General features: G+C 37.7%; 1 protein-coding gene across 3 annotated transcripts in view; it reads left to right on the top strand.

Annotated features, from left to right (window-relative positions):
* The window catches only part of ANO4 (anoctamin 4), a 277,492-nt gene that overhangs the window by 208,215 nt on the left and 46,009 nt on the right, over nucleotides 1-23,268 (top strand). For all 3 annotated transcript variants that reach the window (XM_081822277.1, XM_081822276.1, XM_081822278.1), the window contains 3 exons: nucleotides 5,359-5,465; nucleotides 18,332-18,387; nucleotides 20,702-20,823. In XM_081822277.1, the coding sequence (XP_081678403.1) occupies nucleotides 5,359-5,465; nucleotides 18,332-18,387; nucleotides 20,702-20,823 (285 nt within the window). The remainder of the gene's footprint in view (nucleotides 1-5,358; nucleotides 5,466-18,331; nucleotides 18,388-20,701; nucleotides 20,824-23,268) is intronic.

Raw genomic sequence — 23,268 nt, forward strand, 5'->3', positions numbered from 1 at the left:
GGTATTTGTCTAGAAGTAACACATTTAGGGGCGCCTGGGTGGCTCAGTCGTTAAGCGTCTGCCTTTGGCTCAGGTCATGATCTCCGGGGTCCTGGGATCGAGCCCCACATCAGGCTCCTTGCTCTGCGGGAAGCCTGCTTCTCCCTCTCCCACTCCCCCTGCTTGTGTTCCCTCTCTCGCTGTGTCTCTCTCTGTCAAATAAATAAAATCTTAAAAAAAAAAATAAAAGTAATACATTTAATGATAAGCTGATTTTATACCCAGCTCTAATGAACACCTTTCCCCAATTCACACCCTTGAATGTTTGTGTATTTCTCATTTTACCTAATTATAGAGGCTCCTCTGAGGAGAAAAACTAGGTTCTTTCCACCTTTTCATTACCTTCACTCAAAATACATACATGCATAACACCCACATTCCCTTGTACCCACTGCCCACATCCACATGTAGCACTCTCAGTGAACAATTCTTTGCACAGAACAAGCAGAACATTTACATAAAGTTTACAGCCAGCATATCACAGTACTTTACACTGCCATGGATGGTTGGTTGCAGGAGAACATATAACAGAATGCAAATAACCAGAGCCTCAGGGAGTCTGTAGCTAAAACATAATTTCATTGCATATTCTCTTCCAGTTTTTGCCCTTCCTAACATGGAGGAGATTGGGAGGCTCATCAAGTGAAAATTGAGGGCTGCTGACCTCCAGAGAAAGCAGGAGTAGAGACCCTAGAGGGGAATCTGTAGGAACTTCAGGTTCAGGTTTGCCTGTTACTTGGTGACAGGTCAGCAGGGCCTTCCTCATGGGGCCAGATGAAAGCATCCAGAAAGTGCCATTCACACACACATGCATACAGGCAGGCATGTGCTCTCAGCAGTTCCTTTTACAGATGAATGGGAAAATTTGGAACCGACAGATGGGTTTTAAATCCTTCCTCAGTTGTGTGACTTTGGGCATATTACATAACCACTCCAAAGGGTAGGACAAGGAGATATATGTGCAGAGCCTCAATCACATAATTGTTCCTCTGCCAATTCAGTTTATTCCTCTCCTTATCCTTCAGGGATGCAGAAATTGCATTTTCCCTTTAAAAATTTCTTTTAAAAAATATTTCATGTTTTTTTTTATAGGTAGTACTTACATATGATAAAAATTTCCTGAGTGTGTCAGTGAAGTTTCCTTCCTTTCCAGCCTCCTAGATCTCCCCAGAGGCAGCTAGTATTTCTGGATATCTATGTGTCCTTTCCATAGTCATCCTGTGCATGTGCAAGCAAATAAATACATCACTACATTTATATGTACTTCCTTATATATGTATGTTTTTCTCTTTGATACAAATAGCTGTGAGGCACCTGAGTGGCTCAGTCAGTTAAGCATCTGCCTTTGCTGCAGGTCATGATCCTGGGGTCCTGGCATTGAGCCCCATGTCCGACTCTCTGCTCAGCGGGGAGTCTGCTTCTCCCTCTGCCCCTCCCCTGCTTGCGTGCGCTCTCTCTCTCTCAAATAAAATCTTAAAAAAAAAAAACAGCAACAACAAATAGCTGTGTGACTATTTTGAACCTTGTTTTCCCCTGTAGTATCTTGAAGATCTTCTTATAACTATACTGAACACCCTTAATCTCTTTACAGATGCAGAGTATTTCATTGTTGAGGTGTACTATAATTTATCTTTACTCCCACTGAATTTTGCTATTATAACCCATGCCATAATGAGAGTTTTTTATTATCTTAATGCCACTTTGCACATGGGTAAATGTATTTGTAGAATAAACTTCTAAAAGAATTGCTGGCCAGAAGATATGTATATATTAATATATAATGTAATTATTCTATATAGTTATTAATATTATTATAACTAAACATATATATATAAGATATATATAATTTTGATAGACTTGGTCAAATGGCCCTTAAAGAATTTTTACTAGTTTGCTGACCCACCAGTAATATATGAAAGCAGAGTTTCTAAGCCTACACAGAGCGCTGACACCTCAGAGACTAAGCCCCCAAGTTTTATGTTTGCCAGAACAGCTCAGCTTACATCGTGCATGTGTGTGTGCATGCGTATATATGTGTGATTTCATTTGAAGAAAGTTGTTTTGGTTAAGTGGTTAAGGAAAGTTTGAGAACAATGATGCCAAGAATCATCACTGTGCCTTCTCTTAGCCCTTCAGTTTGAAAGAGTAACAGAGAAAATGAGATTGTTCCACACCATGTATGAAAATCCTTTGGCAATGTGGAGAGAATGGTTCATGTGGTAGCTGGAAAGATGAAATGGGTAGAAATATTTCCAGGAAGAAGAAGTAGATGCCAAGGTATAAGGAGATGATATTTAGTCACATAGCCCCCAATGTTAGCAAGTGTTCTCCAGAAGATCAGTTCATTTGAGCCAATTGTAAGGGCTGCTCATGTGCCAAGCTCCGTACTAGTGCTGAGAATACAGAGATGAGCATGGCTGGTCCCTGCCCTCAAGAAGCTCATCCAGAGAAGTCAGGTATGTAGGCAGACAGTTTCTATATGGTGTCATAGAAACAACAGCAACGATGACTGCTAACTCTGAGAGCTTATTAAACACAGGACAGTGGGGTTCTGCAATCCTTGTCATCTCGCCTGATTCTACAAAAATGCTATGAGGGTAATTACAGTGTTCTCCCCATTTCATAAATGAGGAAACCAATATTGAGGGACAGTCCCAATAGCACATAGTAAGTGACAAAACTAGGGTTTATTCTGTTGACTGTCTCACTTCAAAGTCTTAAGGGGAAGGAGGGGTAATGTTAGAATTTAAAGCTGCATTAAATGATTTTCTCCCTCCTTCTCTTATTGTAGCACCATATTACTTTTCAGGGGGAGGGCAAGGGGATCAAGGAAGACCCTTAGAGTGAGATGTGCCCTGAGCTGAGGCTCAAAGAATGAGTGGAAGCAAGGAAAGCATTCCAGGCAGAGCAGCTCTTGGGCTAATCTCAAGGAGAGGCAGCCTCCAGGAGTCAGGAAGCTTCTGGCACAGGGAGACAGGTGAGTGGAGTGGGTAAGAGGGCAGCCTCTGGAGCCAGACTGCCTGAGTTGAAATCCTGGCTCTCCCCCTTAGTTGAGTGACTTTGGGTGCATCACTCACCTTCTCTGATTCTTCACCTGTAAGATGGAGCTATAAAATACTATGTCCTGGTTATTGCAAGGATTGAATGAGTTAATATATCTGGAGTGCTTAGAATAGTGCCTGGCACGTGCCCTATATATTTGTTCCCACTATAGAATCTCCAGGCTCCAGGTACAACCTAGATATAAGGAAGAGGAAAACAAAATTTTGAAGCTCATCTGCAGTGCTTATTATAGAGAACTATTACATGAGCTCCCAAATGTAATGTGCTGTAAAAGGAGAAGAAAGCAGAAAACCATTTAATGGTGGAGGGACATGGGCTTTTAGGCCAGAATTGTCCTGTCAAGCATGGTCATGCTTATCAGCTTTCAGTTATCATCTGGTATTGTGAGTCAAAAATGGGCTTTTTTATTTGTTTCTTTATGGCATCTTTATTTGGTATTAAAATGGAATGGTCTGTCTTAAATAAGGTGAGAAAACAGAGGATAAAATAAAAGGAACTGCGTTCAATGTAACTTTCGGTTTTCCTCTCTCCCTCTGATGAAATAAAATGTTTTCAGAAAAACCGAAAGAAAATACCAACTAAACTCTGCAGCTTCCTCATTCACCCACATAGCATTTATCTCTCATCCACCAAGTCAAATTACTTTTTCTGAGAATAGTATTCTATAACAGAATCCTAGGGAAGTAGAAGTGAGAGGAAAATACTTCTCCAGGGAATCAACTCACATGAATTGCATTTTATTTTCATATTCTCTGGCCTTTGTCCCCATTGTATGTTATCCCAAACTCACATTCCCCGCTGTTCCCAAACCAGACCCCATGCCTGGACTATCTTCTCTAGGTCAGTTTTCTCTCTTCGTCCTGACATTTGAACAACTCCTGGGAATCCATCTTCTTGAAGAAAAACATTTAATAGCAATTTTCCCAACATAAATCCGAATGACCCTCAATTACTGCTATTCAAAAACGTATACCTGTAATTTGTACCAGCTACTCACTAGGTGCTGGGGCTACAGAAATTAGTATGATTCAAACTTCCTGAATGAGTTCACAATCTTGTGTGGGATACAGACATGCAAAGGGAGGTTGATTCTGCCCATCTCTGCTGTACGATTATGTTCATTTCCTTTATGGTTTGTCTTTCCTGCTAGACTGTAAGCCTCTCAAGAACAAAGATTTTATCTGTTTTGTTTACCACTCTGTAATCAGTACCCTAGACAGAGCCCTCAATAAACATTTGCTGAATGAAAGTGAATGAATGAATGAATGAATGAATGAATGAAAAAAGTGACAATACAGAATAATTGATAAATCGATGTGCTTACAAGATAAGAAGTAGCACAGAGGAGGGAATACTGAACTCTGTGGGAAAGGAGTGGAGTTGGAGGGGTGAGGAGGCCTATTGGGGGAGGCGGCTTATGAGCTGGGTTTTGAAGGCAGTGGCTGCCAATGTTGATATGCCTTGCACAGTGTCCCCACTCTTAGGAGGTACCTCATAAAAGTTTGCTGAGTTAATAAACTTCACAATTTATGAAGCAATTATACTTACAGTATGTCTAGTGCTATACCATTTGTCCACTTCATGCCGGATATTGTGGTCCTGGAAGCTCTCTCAGTTGTCAGTAGGGTAGGAGTATCCACTGGGAAACCCAGTTTCTTGGGTGTGTGTGTGTGTGTGTGTGTGTGTGTGTATGTATGTATGAGCCCTGGGTCATCCACTGGCTGAGAAAGAAAGCAATTTTAAGTATATGCTTTAGGAGAGGAGTCCCATCAAGCAAGGAACATGGGAAAAGAACAGACAGAGGCCCTGAGCCAGACCAGAGTTTATTACCTAACTCCTATATCCACCACCCAAACCAGTTTCACATCTTAAAATTTCTGAAAAGCCAGGTGGTTATGACATGGAAGGGGTGGGGTGGGAGACGAGACGAGCTAAAAACAAAATACATTTTTAGTTGAATTATCTAATGACCTTACTGAGGAAAAAAACTTATTTTAAGGTTTCTTAATTGCATTTAGCTCCAGCTCCTTCCTGGCATAATTATGTTAATGCTCAGGAGACCAAGAACCAAAACTACTGAGGTGTGTGAGCCTCCTGCCCTTGGTGTGATCTCTGGGCTCTCTTATGCTGTTCCAGACCTATCCTCTCTGTGACTGATTGAAGACACCTCTGTATGAGTAATACCACATTATGTCAAAGATTAGATTCATCATCTCCAGTTAACCTTCAGCTTGTGTTTTCAATATGTGTGTGCAGCTTCATCATACACAACAAAGACACTTTCTTCAACAATGCCACAAGAAGTAGAATCGTACATCATATTTTACAAAGAATAAAGTATGAAGAAGGAAAAAACAAAATTGGTAAGTAGTATATTAGTATAACAAGCTACATCTAATTTTGGGGATTACAGACTTTTTTCCTTTGGTTTTATAAAGTTTATATCAATTCTAGAACCGCTCATCATTTATAAAATCTCTACTCCCTTGATGGATAACTCATAAGTGTAAAAATCTTAATATCATTCTTAGATCTCTTTAAAATACCATGTTACCGGGGCGCCTGGGTGGCTCAGTCGTTAAGCGTCTGCCTTCGGTCGGGTCATGATCCCAGGGTCCTGGGATCGAGTCCCACATCGGGCTCCCCGCTCTGCAGGAAGCCTGCTTCTCCCTCTCCCACTCCCCCTGCTTGTGTTCCTGCTCTTGCTATGTCTCTCTCTGTCAAATAAATAAATAAAATCTTAAAAAAAAAAAAAAAAAAAGATGTTTAAAATAGCATGTTACCTCATTTACTTAAGATCATAGAGAAATTCTCTCAGTTTCAACAAATATTTATGGAATGCTTATTATGTGCCAGGCACTGGGCTGGATGTTGGGGAGATGGGCATGGTTCTCTCCTGGAGCATATATTCAAGAAGTTAAAAGCCGACAATAAACAAATAAGTAAATACAGTGAGTAATATGAAAAAATTGAAATGGTGAGTTCAAGCTGAGATAAAGCGGTCAGGGGAAGCTTCACTGAGAAGCCGGGGTTTGAACTGAGACCTGATGAAAAGAAGGGTCTGATGTGGGAAGATGGTGGTGGCAGGGGAGGAGGTAGGGGGAGTTGTTCTAGGCAAGTGAAGAGACGAGCTGTCACACATAAGGAAATTCTCCAAATAATCACCTTCCCCATTAAACAGCTTCCATAATTCATATATATGTATTTTATTTTTCATTTGACTTTTTAAATTCCAGTATAATTAATATACAGTGTTATCTTAGCTTCAGGTGTACAATATAGGGATTCAGCAATTCTGTACACAATGCTCATCCTGATAAGTATGCCTTGATTCCCTTCACCTATTTCACCTACCCATCCACTCCCACCTCTGGTAACCATCAGTTTGTTCTCTTTAGTTAAGAGTCTGTCTTTTGGTTTATCTCTTTTATTCTTTGTTTTGTTTCTTATATTCTACATAGGAGTGAAATCATATGCTATTTGTCTTTCTCTGACTGATTCACTTCATTTAGCAGTCCATCTTCTAGATCTATCCATGTTGTTGCAAATGGCAAGATTTCGTTCTTTTTTATGGCTGGGTAATATTCCATTGTGTGTGGGGGGGGAGTATGTATATATACCACATATTTATCCATTCATCTGTTGATGGACACTCATAATTTATATTTGGGGCATTTTTATGAGAACCTTTCCATATTACCAGATTTTCTCCCTTATTAAACAGATTATCATAGATCAAGAGGATTCAGGTGGCTTTGTCCTTATCTCTTTCCAAACAAGATTTTTATCAATAGTTTGAATAATGACCTAGTCAGGAGACAAAAAAATCACACATGATTTTTACAGAGAAAGTTTAATATAAAATATACTATTAAATATTTATATTAATATAAAAACTATGAGAGAGGATTGGAGTAATCAGGGATTGGCTAGTAAAGGTTAAGGAGAACTCTAGAGAATAAAGATACAGCAGATATTAAGGGCAGCTACCACTTCTAGAGAGACTCTCCCCACAAAGCTGAGACCTAGATTCTGTTGGAAGTGGTGTAGCTGTGGTTCACTGGGTGGCAGGGCAGTTTTCTGGGGGCCCTGGAGGGGGAACTGCCTAGAGGGGTTCCAGGGAAGCCATTCATTGGGAGGTGTTGCACCAACAGCACTGTCCTGTTCAAGGAAATACCTGTAGGAATCACACCCTGTAGGAAGTTGGTGCCATAGAAGCCATGTGTTGCAGAAGCCTGCTGAGGGAGCAGATTTGTGCCAGGAAGACAAACTTCCTCCTCCAGGGTCTTTCCAGTGCCTTCTACTGACAAAGCTTAACATTGTACAATCTGGTAAAGGAGAAATATTTACAAGGTCTAGCTCCATTTTTGCAAAGTAGGCAATGAAAGTGTACTTGGAGCTAAGGGGCAAATATATTGATAACTGGTACTTGGCCTAAACAGCCTGCCCATCAAGCTTTCAGGTGGGGTGGACTCTGGAAGAATGCATTAAATATGTTTGTCATTGGAGTCAGGAGCCTAAAAAATCTCAGTGATCTGGAAATCTCAGGCAAATCCAACAAGATGACATTTAATGGTTTGTAAATGTAAAGTCCTACACTCGAATTCAGCAAAACAACTACCCTGGTACAGTGTGGGAGAATTGTTGCTCAACAACATCATGAGAGGAACAGACTTGAGAGGCTTAGTTGAATGCAAGCTCAGTGTGAGTCACTCGTATGTGAAGCTGCCAAAACTACTTTGATCCCAAGCTGCATAAATTAAAATATAATAGAAAATGATAGCTATCTAGTCCAAATCTGGATACACCTGAAATAATATGTTCAGTGAGAGTTTATGTAGGTGGGTATGGTAAAATCAAACCTGATTTAGATCTTTCTTAACATCAACGGGGTTGTAGATTGGTATATCTTCATATTCTCTGCATCAATCACCCATGTTTGAGACACGTCCTCTCTATAAAGTCCTCCATGACCATTCCAGCTTGAAGGAATTCTTCCCTCTTCCCATGAATTCCAATGGCAATTACTTTTAGAGTGTTTATTTGATAATTAATCATGTACAACTCTTATTATCTTGAATTCTTTATTTTCAATGACATTAGGAGAATTCTACCACCTAAAGAGAACCACTGTTACCATTTTGGTGTAAGATAATTTAAATATTATGTTAATTACTTTTTACCTATTTATTCCCCATTTGCCCATGTAATTTTAACAGACTTAGGGTATACTACACTAACTTTATCATACCTTTTTCAGTTAACATTGTATCATGAAAGTGCTAAAAAAAATGAAGTTAAATGATTATGGCAATAGCTAGTCTGAATTATTTTATAAAATGCAAATTTATAAAAAACAGTGCCTTTACTAATACTGATGCTATAACTTGCAGCACACCTCACAATTTATTATAACACATTAGTGTGCTGAGAATCTGCAGCTAAAAACTGTTAGCTGGACGATAAGCTCCTTCATTGTAAATAAGTTGCCTTATTCATCTTTCTAGCATCATTGCCTAGCACAGTTTTGGTATATAGTAGGAGTGCTTGTTGAACTGAATTGAAAATCTTTTAAACATGATTAATGTCTAATCATCATCATCCTTACACAGTAAAAATTGTGTACAATGTGGCCATTCAGCAATTATTGCGCTTAACTTTTGCATCTCAAAATGTGAGCTGTTTTTACAAGTAGTCAAGATGGAGACAAAAGGAGACAGTGATTTGTAAATATTCTAAAGGAATGCAGGAAGTGTTGTATTGTTACTCGTAAGAAATGACCTTTATAAAAGTTTCTCATTTGATGAAAGAGAATTCTATCCAAGAACTCCAATGCCTTTTATTTTTTAAAGTTTTTATTTAAATTCCAGTTAGTTAACATACAGTGTTTTATTAGTTTCGGGTGTACAATATAGTGATTCAGCACTTCCATACAACACCCGGTGCTCACCACAACAAGTGCACTGCTTAATCCCCATCACCAATTTAACCCATCCACCCACCTGCCCCCTGGTAATCATCAGTTTGTTCTCTATAGTTAAGAGTCTGTTTCTTGGTTTGCCTCCCCTCTGTTTTTTCTCCCTTTGCCCATTTGTTTTGTTTCTTAAATTCTACATACGACTGAAATCATATGGTATTTGTTTTTTACTATTCCACTTATTATAATACTCTGTAGCTCTATCCATATCATTGTAAATGGCAAGATTTCATTCTTTTTTTATGGCTGAGTAATATTCCATTGTGTGTGTAGATGTGTGTGTGTGTGTGTGTGTGTATACCATATGTATATATAGTATGTATCTTCTTTATCCATTCATCAGTTCAGTGCTTTGAAAATTGGTAATGATGACCTGGAGAACTATCTAATTAGAAATGACCAATCACAGAGTAAACTACTAACCTAGGGTCAGGCATTATGCTGAAAAATGTGGAGTAAAACCACAAATGCTTGTTGACCTGATGTTTCATTGTCATCTTTGGTTTCATAAATAAAAGAAATAACATATTAGAAGAAAATTTAATTTATTGATAGAATAGTATTTATCTAATGTTATTTTCTACCTGAAACTCTATCTGAAAGTGACATCTTCCATGACCCAACATTGATTAGAGATAACACAAAAATACTGATTTGTAAACATGATTTGTAAGGACATTTTGCTGGAGTGTAAACTACCACTCTATAAGTTTTCCGGATTCACTCTGAATTTATTACAACTGTGAAAATCAAACCTGTTGAAATCCACTTTCAAAATAGAGCAATTAATAGATCGACATAGATTTATTTAACAATATAAGTACATAAAATAAATTTTGAAATTGACTTGTATTTTCAAAATTGGTGCTCAAAGGGGAAGTTAGTGAAGTGGTAGATTTCAAATATTAACTACTTTCTCACTTTGCAGGATTTTGATAAATTATGATAAACTTACCGGGGTCATCATCAGAGTCTCTTATTAGGTCCCTGTGAATTCTGTTTTTTTCTAATATCTGAGATGTTTGAAATTCAGTTTATTGATGAGATATGTGTATTTCTCAATAGAGACTCCAGGCAATCAGAGCTTTCCACATAATCATTTATCCATTCATTACAAAGATATTTATTGAGGGCCTCCTGCCTGCCAGACAAAATACAAAAGCCCTACAGATATTTGCATTTCACGTTTTTCTTGGACATTTAGTGTTAATGTCAGTCATCTTAAAACACATTACTGTATTACTGTGATTAAATGTACCTAAACATTGATTGACCCTGCATCAGTAAAAAGTGAATCAGTGCATGTTCCATTTTCCACTGAGACTAAGCTTCTGGACTCTAATCAGGATCTAAGCGTAGGGAGCATTCCCCTATTAGCCACTTGAGAGACATCCTTCTAGTCATCATCCTTGAGGTACATTTTAGGAAGCAGCATAATTCTTGACTTGAAAGACACTTTAAAGACCAACACATTCAACTTCCACTTTTGGCCAAGATGGAGTAACAGGCACAAGATTTACTCTCCCACCTGAAATAATCAAAGGAAAAACAGAAAAAAAAAGTGCAGGAGACTATTCTTTTCAAGACACTGAATGGTGGGCAGCCAAAAATAGAGATCCCTGAGAGATAGAAAACAAATGAGGTGAGTGCCATGATTACATCAACTTACTACTTTGACATAGTTTCTAGGTGGCAGCCTAGGGAGGGAGAACCCAGGCAGAACCTGGTAGACTCCCTGAATTGAGAAGATGTTGCTAAGAGTCCAAGGAAACCAAGGCAGTTAGAGTTCACAGAACAAAGTACCAAAAAGCAGAAAGTTCCACCAAGAGAGAATCCTGAAGATCATCAGAGGGCCCCCCTTAAGTATTTAGCAGAGTACTAATTAGTGCATATGTATTAGGAAACTACCCAAAACCAGTGAAAGAACAACCCCAAAGGATTTCCAGTGAAATTGGAACACCTTATAATTCACAGAGCATTGAACATAAATGTTCTAAAGATCCCAATCCAAAATTCAGAAGTTAATACACTGAGTAAAAAATCAAGGCCTAAATTCTTTGCTGCCTGCAAGAAACTTTGAAGACACAAATAGGTTAAAAGTAAAAGGTGTTCAAAAAAGTTATATAAGATGCTTAACCAAAATAAAGCTGAAGTGGCTATATTGATATCAGACAAAATGGATTTCAGAGCAAAGAATATTACCAGGGATAAAAGTAAATTCAGGCAATTTATCAGGAGGATGTAACAATCCTAAAAGCCTAGAGCTTCAAACTACATGAAGCAAAAACTGAAACCTGAAAAGAGAAATAGACAACTCCACAATTATAGTTGGATATTTAAGTACTTCTTTGTCAGTAATTAATAGAATAAATAGAAAGTCAGTAAGGGTTAGAAAACCTGAACAACTTTATCAGTGAACATAATTGATCTTTTAGATTACTCCCAACAACAGCAGAATACCTGTTTTGTTTTGTTTTGTTTTGTTTTCAAGTGCACATAGAACATAACTAAGATAGGCCATGTTTGGGGACATAAAGCAAGACTTAATAAATCTAAAGAGATTCAAGTCTCTTTACCTAAAAAACATACATAGAATGTTTTTTGACCACAGTGGAATTAAATTTGATGTTAATATGAAGATGATCTCAAGATTTTACAGATATTTAAAACTAATCCCTTTTAAATAACTCCTCAGTGAAAGAAGAAATCAAAAGAAAAACCAGTATGTTGTACTCAATGGAAATGAAAACAATATATCAAAAAGTGTGCAGTAATGGGGATTAACATAAGAATTAAAAAAAAAAAGAATGTAAAATATCAAAAAAAAAAAAGTGTGCAGTACTTAGGGAGAAATTTATAGTACCATATGCCTATATCTGAAAAGAAATGTCCAAATTAATGACCTTCCCTTCCACCTTAAGAAACAAGAAAAAGAAAAAGAAGGTAGGTAGATGAAAGGAAATAATAAAAGAGAAGAAATCGATGAAATAAAAAACAGAAAAAATAGAGAAAATAAATGAAACCAAAAGCCATTCCTTTGAAAAAATTTATAAACCTTATGGTGAACACACCCAAGGTGACTTCCCATTTAGTCATGCCCTGTGTAATTCTTTTCCCTTAAGTGTAGGTAGAAACTATAGCTTACATTTAACCAATAGAATATTGCAAAGGTGATTGTGTCACTCCTGTGATTATGTTACATTACTTGGAAAAGTTTAGGAGATCTTCCAGATGTGAAAGAGTTCTTAATCAGTTTGACTTTGACTTAATCAAAAGGAAGATCATCCTGGGTGGGCCTGACCTAATCAGGCAAGCCCTTTAAAAGAGTGTTTAGGCTTGCCCCCAGCTCAGAAACTTGCAGCAACAGGGACTCCCTCTCTCTCACTGGTTTTGAAGTAGCAAGTTGTCGTGAACATAGCAGCTGCAAGGAAATCAATTCTGTCAATAATCAGTGGATCCTTTCCTAGTTGAACCTCCAGGTAAGAATGCAGTCTAGCTCAAACCTTCACTTTGGTTTTGTGAGACCTAGAGCAGAAAATGTAGGTAAAGCATGCTCAGACTTCTGACCAAAAGAAACTGTGAGATAATAAATGGCTATTGTTTTTAGCTACTACATTTCTTGTAATTTGTTACACAGTGACAGAAAACTAATGCAAACCAGGCTTATCAGGAAGAAAAGAGAGAAAACACAAATTCCTAAATTTCCAGGAATAGGAGAGATGCTGTCACCAAAAATGTTGGTGTATATTAAGGGAATATTTGAATAATCTTTTGTCAATAAATTCAACAACTTAAGTGAAATGGACACATTTCTGGACAGATGCAAATAATCAAAACCCATTCAAGAAAAAATAACCTTATTTTGTTGATTTTAGCCATTATGACTGGTGTGAGGTGATACCTCATTGTAGTTTTGATTTGCATTTTCCTGATGATAAGTGATGTCAGGATCTTTCATCTGTCTGTTAGCCATCTGTATGTCTTTACAAAAATGTCTATTCATGTTTTCTGCCCATTTTTTTAATTGGGTTATTTGTTTTTGGCTGTTGAGTTATATAAGTTCTTTACATATTTTGGATACCAACCCTTTATCAGATATGTCATTTGCAAATATCTTCTCCCATTCCATAGGTTGCCTTTTAGTTTTGTTGTTTCCTTTGCTCTGCAGAAGCTTTTTATTTTGATGTAGTCCCAATAGTTCATTTTTGCTTTTGTTTCCCTTGCCTCAGGAGACATATCTAGAAATAAGTTGCTACAGCTGATGTCAAAGAAGTTACTGCCTGGGTTCTCTTCTAGGATTTTTATGGTTTCAGGTCTCACATTTAGGTCTTTAATCTATTTTGAGTTTATTTTTGTGTATGGTGTAAGACAGTGGTCCAGTTTTCCCAATGCCATTTGTTGAAGAGACTTTTTCCCATTGGATATTTTTTCCTGCTTTGTTAAAGATTAATTGACCATATAATTGTGGGTTCATTTCTGCGTGTTCTAGTCTGTTCTATTGATCTATGTGTCTATTTTTGTATCAGTACCATACTGTTAGCTTTTAAAAAAAGATTTTATTTACTTATTTCAGAGAGAGAGAGCAAGTGGGGTGAGGGGCAGAGGGCGAGAATCTCAAGCAGACTCTGCGCTGAGTGCAGAGCCCGATGCAGTGCTCAATCCCACCACACTGAGATCATGACCTGAGCCAAAACCAAGAGTCAGACGCTCAACCAACTAAGTCACCCAGGCGCCCCAATTACTACAACTTTGTAATATAATTTGAAACCCATAATTGTGATGCCTCCAGCTTTGTTTTTCTTTTTCATGATTGCTCTTGTTATTTGGAGTCTTTTATGGTTCCATACAAATTTTTGTTTGTTCTAGGTCTGTGAAAACTGCTGTTGGTATTTTGATAGGTATTGCATTAAATGTGTAGATTGTGCAGGTGTTGGTGAGGATGTGGAGAAAAGGGAACCCTCTTGCACTGTTGGTGGGAATGCAAACTGGTATAGCCACTCTGAAAAACAGTATTAAGTTTCCTCAAAAAGTTAAAAATAGAACTACCCTATGATCTGGCAATTGCACTGTTAGGTATTTAACCAAGGAATACAAAAAATACTAAATCAAAGGGATACACAAACCCCAATGTTTATAGCAGCATTATCTACAGTAGCCAGCCCAAGTGTCCATCAACTGATGAATGGATAAGGAAAATGTGGTATAAATGCATAATGGAATATTAGTCAGCCATAAAAATAGAGTGAAATCTTAACCATTTGCAATGACACAGATGGAGCTAGAGAGTATTATACTAAGCAAAATAAGTCAGAGGAAGACAAATATCATATGATTTCACCCATATATGGAATTTAAGAAACAAAACAAATGAGCAAAGGGACAAAAAGAGAGAGAGGTAAACCAATAAACAGACTTTTAACTATAGAGAATAAACTAATGGTTACCAGAAGGGAGGCGGGTAGAGGATGGGTTAAATTGGTGATGGGGATTAAGGAATGCACTGTGATGAGCACTGGGTGATATATGGAAGTGTTAAATCACTACATTGTACACCTGAAACATAACACTGTATGTTACCTAACTGGGGTTTAAATAAAACTTAAAAAATAATAAACTTACATATACAAGCATTAAAAATGAGAAGAACCTAATTAGATACATATGTATTAAAGAAATTGAATTTGTACTTGAAAATCTTCTCACAGAAATACCCCCACAGGCTGATTATCTTACTGGTGAATTCTATCAGGCATTCAAGAAAGAAATAATACCAATTTTACAAAACTCTTTCACAAAATTGAAGTGCGGAGAATATGAGAGCAGTATTACCCAGGTACCAAAACCAGGCAAAGACTATACTAGAAAACTACAAATCAATATACTTCATGAATATAGAGGCAAACATTGTAAACAAAGTTTAGTAAATAAAACACAACAATACATAAAAAGGACAATCCATCATGATCAAGTAGGGCTTATCTAGGTCTGCAAGGTTGGTTTTTTGTTTGATTGTTTGTTTGTTGTTTTACTTTGGCAAAGTAAAAAAGGAAAACAATATGGTCATCTCTATAGATACAGAAAAAGCATTTGGCAAAATTCTGCATTTGTTCCTGATAAAAACTCAGCAAACTGTGAATAGAAAGGAACTTCCTCAACCTTAGTAAAGTACATCTATAAAATACTTATAATTAAATTATACTTGATGGTAAAAACTAAATGCTTTCCCCCAAGATAAGGAACAGGACAAGTATGTCTTCTCTTGTAGTCATCATTTTACTAGCCAATGCAATAAGACAAGAAAAATAGTAGGCATCCAAATTGAAAAAGAAGTAAAACTGTCCTTAGTCTCAGATGACATGATCATCTGTATAGAAGCTCCAACAGGATCTAAAAAAACACTAGTAGAATGAGTATAGCTATGTTGCAAGAAAAAAAAACTGATATACAAAACTCAATCGTATTTCTATAAACCAGCAACAAACACTAAGGAGTTAAAATTTTAAAGACCATACCATTTACAATAATATCAAAAAAAAATATGAAAGACTTATCTGACAAGAGATATGTAAGGGGTGCCTGGGCAGCACAGTCTGTTGAGCATCTGACTCTTGGTTACAGCTTGGGTTGTGGTGCTCAGGGTCCTGAGATTGAGCCCTGCACTTGGGCTCTGTGCTCAGAGCAGTCTGTTTGAGACTCTCTCTTCCTCTCCTGCGTCTCCCCATCTCTCTCTCTCTCAAATAAATAAATCTTAAAAAAAGATATGTAAGGTATGTACACTGAAAACTACAGAACATTTGTGAGAAATTTAAGACTTCAAAAATATACTCTGATACACCCTGTTCATTGATCAGAAGATTCAATATTGTCAGTTCTCTCCAATTTAATCTATAGATTCAGTGCAATCTCATTCAAACTCCCAAGGTTGTGTGTGTGTATGTGTCTATGGAAACTGACAAGCTGATTAAAAAATTCATAACTTAGAATAGCCAAAGTAACTTTGGGAAAAAAAAGCACAAATGGAGGGTTAACCCTTCTTGATTTCAAGAATTATTATAGACCTAAAGTAATCAAAAGAGTGTGGTATTGATGTAAAGATAGACAAATAGATCTGTGGAACAGAATAGAGAATCCGTAAGTAGAGCCACACATATGTGGACAATTGATTTTTGACAAAGGCTCAAAGACAATTCAGTAGATAAAGGATTCTCTTTTCAAAAAATGGTGCTGCGACAATTCATACCCATATGCAAAAAAAAAAAATTTAACCCATATATAAAAATTAACTCAAATGGATCATGGATCTAAATATAAAGCCTAGGGGCACCTGGTTGGCTCAGTCAGTTAAGCATCTGCCTTTGGCTCAGGTCATTATCACAGGGTCCTGGGATTGAGCACCACATCGGGCTCCCTGCTCAGCAGTCAGCTTCTTCCTCTGTCCCTTTCCCCCACTTGTGCTGTCTCTGTCTGTCTCAAATAAATAAATAAAATTCTTGAAAAAAAATAAATATAAAACCTAAGATTATAAAAACTCCAGGAGAAAATTTTTGTGGCCTTAGGTTAGTTGGGAATTTCTTAAATACAATTCATAAAAGAAAAAAATGGATAAATTGAGCCTCATCAAAATTAAAGCCTTTGCTCTTTGAAGTATATTTTTGAGAGAATGAAAAGAGAATCCACATACTATGAGAAAAAAAAAATCAAAGCATATGTCTAATGAAAGACATCTAGAATATATAAAAAAGTCATAACTCAATAATAAAAAAAACTAATGAGCCTAAGATTTGAACAGATATTTCACAAGAGGAGATATGCAGATGGCAAATAAAGTTAAATATATACCCACCGTATGATCTCATTATTCCATTTCTCAGTATTTTCCCAAGAGAGATAAAAGCAGATATCCATACAAAGACTTCTATATAAATGCTCACAGTAGCATTATTTGTAATAGCTCAGGACTGGAAACAAATATCAAGGGAATAGTAAACAGTTATATATCTCTATGATGGAATACTCAGCAATAAAAACATTATCTTGAGTGAAAGAATTCAGATAAAAAGGAGTAATGCTGTATAATTCCATTTATATAAAACTCTAGAAAATGCAAACTTATAATGACAGAAAGCGGATCAGTGTTTGCTTTGGAGATGGCATAGGGAGGAGTGCAGTTACAAAGTGGCATGATAAAACTTTGGGGTATGGATATGTTTACTATCTTGACTGTGCTGATGGTTTCAGGTGTGCATATATAAGTCAAATCTTCTCAAATTGTATGTTTTAAATCTGTGCTATTTATGGTATGTCAGTTATGCCTCAATAAAGCTATTTTTAAAATAATCCACATATCCAGGGCACCTTGGTGGCTCTCAGTCAGTTAAGTGTCCAACTCTTTTTTTTTTTAATATTTTTATTTATTTATTTGACAGAGAGAAAGACCGCGAGAGAGGGAGCACAAGCAGGGGGAGTGGGAGAGGGAGAAGCAGGCTTCCCATTGAGCAGGGAGCCCGATGCGGGGCTCGAACCCAGGACCCTGGGATCGTGACCTGAGCCGAAGGCAGACGCTTAACGACTGAGCCACCCAGGCACCCCAAGTGTCCAACCCTTGATTTCAGCTCAGGTCATGATCTCAGTCAAGGTCATGAGGACGAACCCTGCATCAGGCTCCATGCCCAGCGTGCAGCCTGCTTAAGATCCTCTCTCTCTCTCTCTCTCTGTCTCCCTCTACGCCTCCCTTCTCTTGTGCACATGTGCTCTCTCTCTCTAAAAAAGATCCACATATCCAACACCCCTCCCCCATTTTATGTATGAAAAAATTGAGGCCTGAGGACAAGAAGACTTTTTCAAAATCATACCACTAGACCAATGCAGAAGGGTTAGATTTATCCACATTAAAGCTTCTGAATGAAAATATAAAAAGAGCTCCTGGTAGAAAACCTTTTTGGGGGGTATGATAAATTCACCCACTTTTCTCAGTACATTCCCATCTTTGTGCCTGGCACTGTAGTAGGTATACTTCACCGTTTTTTGTTGTTTTTTTTTTTTTTTTTCTATTTGAAAATCCAATTTCCCAGCTCTCGATTCCAATTTCCTAGCAGATAGCCAAACTTTCTAAACTGTTGGAGTCCCCAGCTGGGTTTGAATCACGTTTGAAACCCTAATTGTTTTCTCCAAAAAGTACCACCCTTATATTAGTCTTGAACGTTGTGAGGATTCAAACCCAGTATTAATTCGAACTGAACTTTTTTGTTTTAGGTCTGAATCGTTTGCTTACCAATGGCTCCTATGAAGCTGCATTTCCTCTGCATGAGGTATTGTCCTGCCTTTCCTCTGTCAGTTTCTTGTTATTAAATTAGCTTCTGGGAATAGTCATTAACTGAGTTGTTGATATGACATTTGTTCAGAATGAATTTAATTTATTCAGTGGATAATTAGGGAGGGTCTACTTGCATTGTGAAGTCTATCCCCCATCATAGATTTATTTCTATATATCTTTTTTTATGTAATTATAAGAATACTTGAATCAAGAGTCACTCAGCATGGATTCAGAGGAACTCCAAGTCATAAAATTAAAGAAGCACTGAAAATTTGCATGAGGCACCAGACCCATGAGGGAAATGTTCCTGAAATGTATGGTCTCTGTAACAAAGAAATTTATAGCTATTCCTTAGAGAGTAGGAGGGAACCATCTTGAAAAGCCTCTGGTAACCACAGGGTGATGAATGGAAATGAATAGTATTGTACCTATTATTGCTCATTTAAGATATATAAATTTTGATATTCTCTTTATTTGCTACGTGGTTTTTGTCATATATAAGGACTTTAGCAAATATAACTGTGGTTACCCTTAACCCTGCTTTCCCCATTCAATCTTGGGTTATTTAACCCAGAATTCTCTTGTACACATAGGTTTTCAGGGACATAATCCTTATGATTGGTGAGAGATTGTTGTCATCTTCATGGTATTGAACCCCTACTTTGTACTGGTCACTGTGTGACAAAGAGCACAAAGATGATTATCCTTGCCCATACCCTGTAGGACCTCACAAACTAGCCAGGCTGGAACTCCTGGGAGTTATTTCCAGAAGTCTTCTACTGGAAACAATGTTAATAGTTTGCCAGTAAACTTTGCAGAACAGTTCCAACAATTCGCAAATGGCAAGTCTTTCCAAAACATACCTTTTATTTGGCTTACAGTGCTGCTTCTGTTGTTTTAAACACCTCAAGGATGCAAAGGTGATGGAGAATTTTACAAATCTTATTCATTAAGAAAACTAGAAGCTTTGGTCTCAGACCCTATTTTCAGACTTCCATGAAACATTTTTGGAATGATCCCTCTCATATGACAAAAGCAAACCTTTTGACCCAAAGGTTTTTAAAGCCACACACAGGTGATTCTGAACTCTCAAGACAGATTCCCACCCCCCAAAACATCATGTGCTTCCTGTAGTTATTCATTGGATTGCCCAAAAAAGGTTTCAGTGACAGCTGCATCCTCCCACAGCCGAGCCCTTGCCTGTAGCGAGGGCAGTGTCTGAACAATGGTAGGTGAGCGGAAGTATCTGTGCAGGTGAGTAGGTGGCAGGTATGACGATGTCTGAGAAGATGCAGTTCTGAAACTACATGGAGTAATTCAAGGCCTCTTCTCTTTGACTTTCATGCCTCAGTAAAACCCTGTGTTCTACGAGAAGAGACCTTCTAAATTAGTAATAGCAGAAACAGTAACATAATCACTGCTGACTCTTTCCTCTCAGTTTAACTTAATTATATTCTTTAACATCCTAATAACCTTCAGAGGCAGAAAAGCAAGAAGGGAAGATATTGTTGCCCTTGTTTCGTGTTAAAAATTTAAATAGAGGTTTAGAGAAAGTTTAGCCCCCTCTAGTTACTGTGTGAGTTGTTGGTTGAGCTGAGACTAGAACCTGAGTTTCTTGTCTCTCAGTCTTGTTCACCTTCCACTAAAAAGAACTTCTCAGGTTAATACTAATAATTAGTGCTCCAGAAAGTACTTTTTCTGTTTATGAAACTAGCATTGCCACTAACTGAACTCAGAAAAACCTCCAGCTGTCTGGCCCTGGGTCTCCTCATTTGCCCCATGAGGTGGTTGAATTAGATTTGAATTGTTGTAATTTTGAGGTACTATCCAGCTTTTGTATTTTAGGGTTTTTGTGTGGGTAAGGCAAGGGTACAGCTGTGGCTGTTTACCAACTACCCTGTCTTGAGACAAATGGAAAAGAGAGCTAAGTCTTGGGCATGACCCCTAGGCAAGACACTTTATTCCCTCAAACCATGAAAGAAACTTAATGAGGCAGGAATTATTAGTTCCATAATGAACTAGAAATCTAAGGCTCAGAGAGATTAAGGTCTCCTAGCTAAGAAGTAGTGGAACTGAATTTGAACTCAGTTCAAACCTGCCTGATTCCTAGCAAGCATGTGCTTTTTACTACATAGCACCATCAACAAGATTATGTCCACAATAACTGCTTTCCTTTCGATAGTATGGATCCATTTCTTTCTAATATCACCTCTATCACTACTCCTTCCATAAAAGACTAGTATTACTATCAGCTTTTCCTTATGGATTTTTTGGTATTACCTCACTGGAAGGTGGTGTTTTTATCCCAGGGAAGTTACAGAAGTAAAAACTCCATTAGAACCCACGGAGCGGAAAACCACCGACATCTGCTCTATGAGTGCTGGGCCTCCTGGGGCGTGTGGTATAAATACCAGCCTTTGGATCTTGTAAGGTGAGTTCTTAACCAGCTGCAAATATAAAACTTGCACAGAATGATTAGGGCAGGCTGTCAGCTGGGACAAGGAAAAAGTCTGAGTTACACAGCTCTTACTCAAATCTGGCTTCATCTCAAGAAGGCAACTCATCAGAGGACATCGGTCATTCTTGGTAAACTAGACCTCACTCTGATGAGGATGGTGCTTCCTCCAAAAAGGTCTCAGGAAGGGGCCTGTGAGATCAGTCAGGTCTTCCACAGGACTTTATATGGAGCAGGTCATCCATGCGACTGTTATTGACAAATTATCAGTAACAATTGCAGAGAGGTGACAGGCTTACATATATTAGTGACAAATGGAATATTAATCTTACACACTTACACCTATGTAAGTAAGAAAAATGGAGTTCTATCATTCTAATAAATTTCAGGCTTATTGTAATTTTCAACTAATAACCTTTAAAGATTGTTTTAATTCTGCAAGTCAAATAAGTATATTAGTATATCAGCTTTTAACCTATGATAATTGTACAGTGGAAATGTATGTTTTTTTAACTACTTATGTCCAACTTTCTGCCATGGCAGCATTATACTCTGACATCTCATTATTTATTTAGAGACTGGTTATTAAAATTGGGTAGCAACAATCCACACTTCGTGGATTCCTTATAAAAAAGAAAATCATGTCTCATTTTCTAGACTAGCTGGATTTGGTTTACTTTCACTAGTGCCCTTAAAAAAATGAGCCCAGAGGAAAATGACATAATAAGACAACTCACTTTACATTTTGTCTCCCTGGGTAGTCATTCTTCCTGCCAGAGTCCTTGTTACTAAGTATTTATTCCTACTGACCCAGGGTCATTGATGAATTGTATACTATTCTTTGTGTTAGTAACAAATAATTCAGATGATCTGGGTGAGTGGAAAATACTTTCTGAGATGAGATCATTTTCTTTTGACCGGTCTCAATACATGCTAAAACAGTGGAGGAAGAAAAAAATACAAGTAAGTGCTCTTACCAGCCTCAGTCCCAATATTACAGGATTACACTGATCAAAAATTACAGAAAATTACTGCAGGCAAAATATCCACCTGTTTGTCAATGAGTGTTAATTAACTGCCCATTGTGTTTCTAGTATGATGCTAAATAATATTGGCAAAGACAAATGGAAGCCACCATATCTGAGAAACTCAGTTTCCTTCAGTAAAACAGGCTCTGCATACTTGAAACAACTAGAAAACAATAAAAGACTATGCAGTTAGGTAAAATGTGTGATGAAGGTGATTAGTTTTATAACAATTTGGAAAAATGGAAAGGATAGATATGGGTTGGTGCCTCTGTGGAAGGCTCTGTAGAGCTGAGCCTGGAAGAGAGTAGGATTTGTATAGGCCAAAGGAATGGAGATGAAAAGCATAAGCAATATTTCATTAGAATGAAGTGGTGGAGTATCTAGGAAATCTCAACTCTTAAGTAGCTCTTATCCTACAGATTTTGCTTCCTCCATGTCTCTTGTTTCTGGACACACCCCAGGACTTCCTCTATCATACTGCCTCCTTCACCTAATAACCTGGATGATGGCTGTTGTCCCATACTTGGTCTCCCTTTTCCCATTCTGGTCATTTCCAATCCATTATCTACCCTGCAAGCAGAGTGATCTTTTTGGAATTAAATCTGATTATGTCCTTTGAATGTTAAAACTCTCTTATGATTTTCCCATTCTCTCAAGACAAGGATCAATGCATTTAACATGCTTTATAAGACCCTCCGGGAGGCCCAGCCTCCACCTACCTCACCAGCCCATCTCTTGTTATCAGTGTTCCAGGCACACTGCCCTTATTTCACCTGGTCCCTTCTGCCGTAGGATCTTTATACATATGGTTCCTCTGCTGGAAACACTTGATCCTGTCCCCAGTCCCACCTAGTTAATAGTCACCTCCTCAGAGAAGTCTTCCCTAAGTAGGGTGGTCACATGGTCTTGGTTTATATACTTGGGGAATTGTGTTCATCTCCTTTTGTAGCCCTTTTCCCAGTGTTCTAATTATAAAATTATTTCTTTAATTGATTGATGTCTGTCTACTCTGTCAGCCTGTGAGCTGCACAAGAGCAGGGACCAAGCTGATTTTGTATCCTCAGCTCCTAGCACAATATTTGCCGCATGGAAAGTATTTTTTTTTATTTGTTGAATGAATAAAAGAATGTATCTGTGTATTTGAATGTACGTTGGAAAAGTCTTCAGAGAGTGGAAAGTTTCTGTTGGGACACAGTAGAAGAGAGGATAAATGATCTTTATTCCATCTTTTGGAGCTTTTAGGAACCATTGGACATTCTAAGAGAAAAGCAGAAGCCAGTATTTGGAAACAGGTAGTCAGCAACATTTGTTTAGAATGAGAATAAATGAAGGGGGGTGGGAATCGGAGGGAGAGATGAACCATGAGAGACTATGGACTCTGAGAAACAAACAG

The sequence above is a fragment of the Leptonychotes weddellii genome, chromosome 5 (assembly GCF_054177405.1).
Source record: "Leptonychotes weddellii isolate Sample4059 chromosome 5, ASM5417740v2, whole genome shotgun sequence".
Taxonomy (NCBI): domain Eukaryota; kingdom Metazoa; phylum Chordata; class Mammalia; order Carnivora; family Phocidae; genus Leptonychotes; species Leptonychotes weddellii.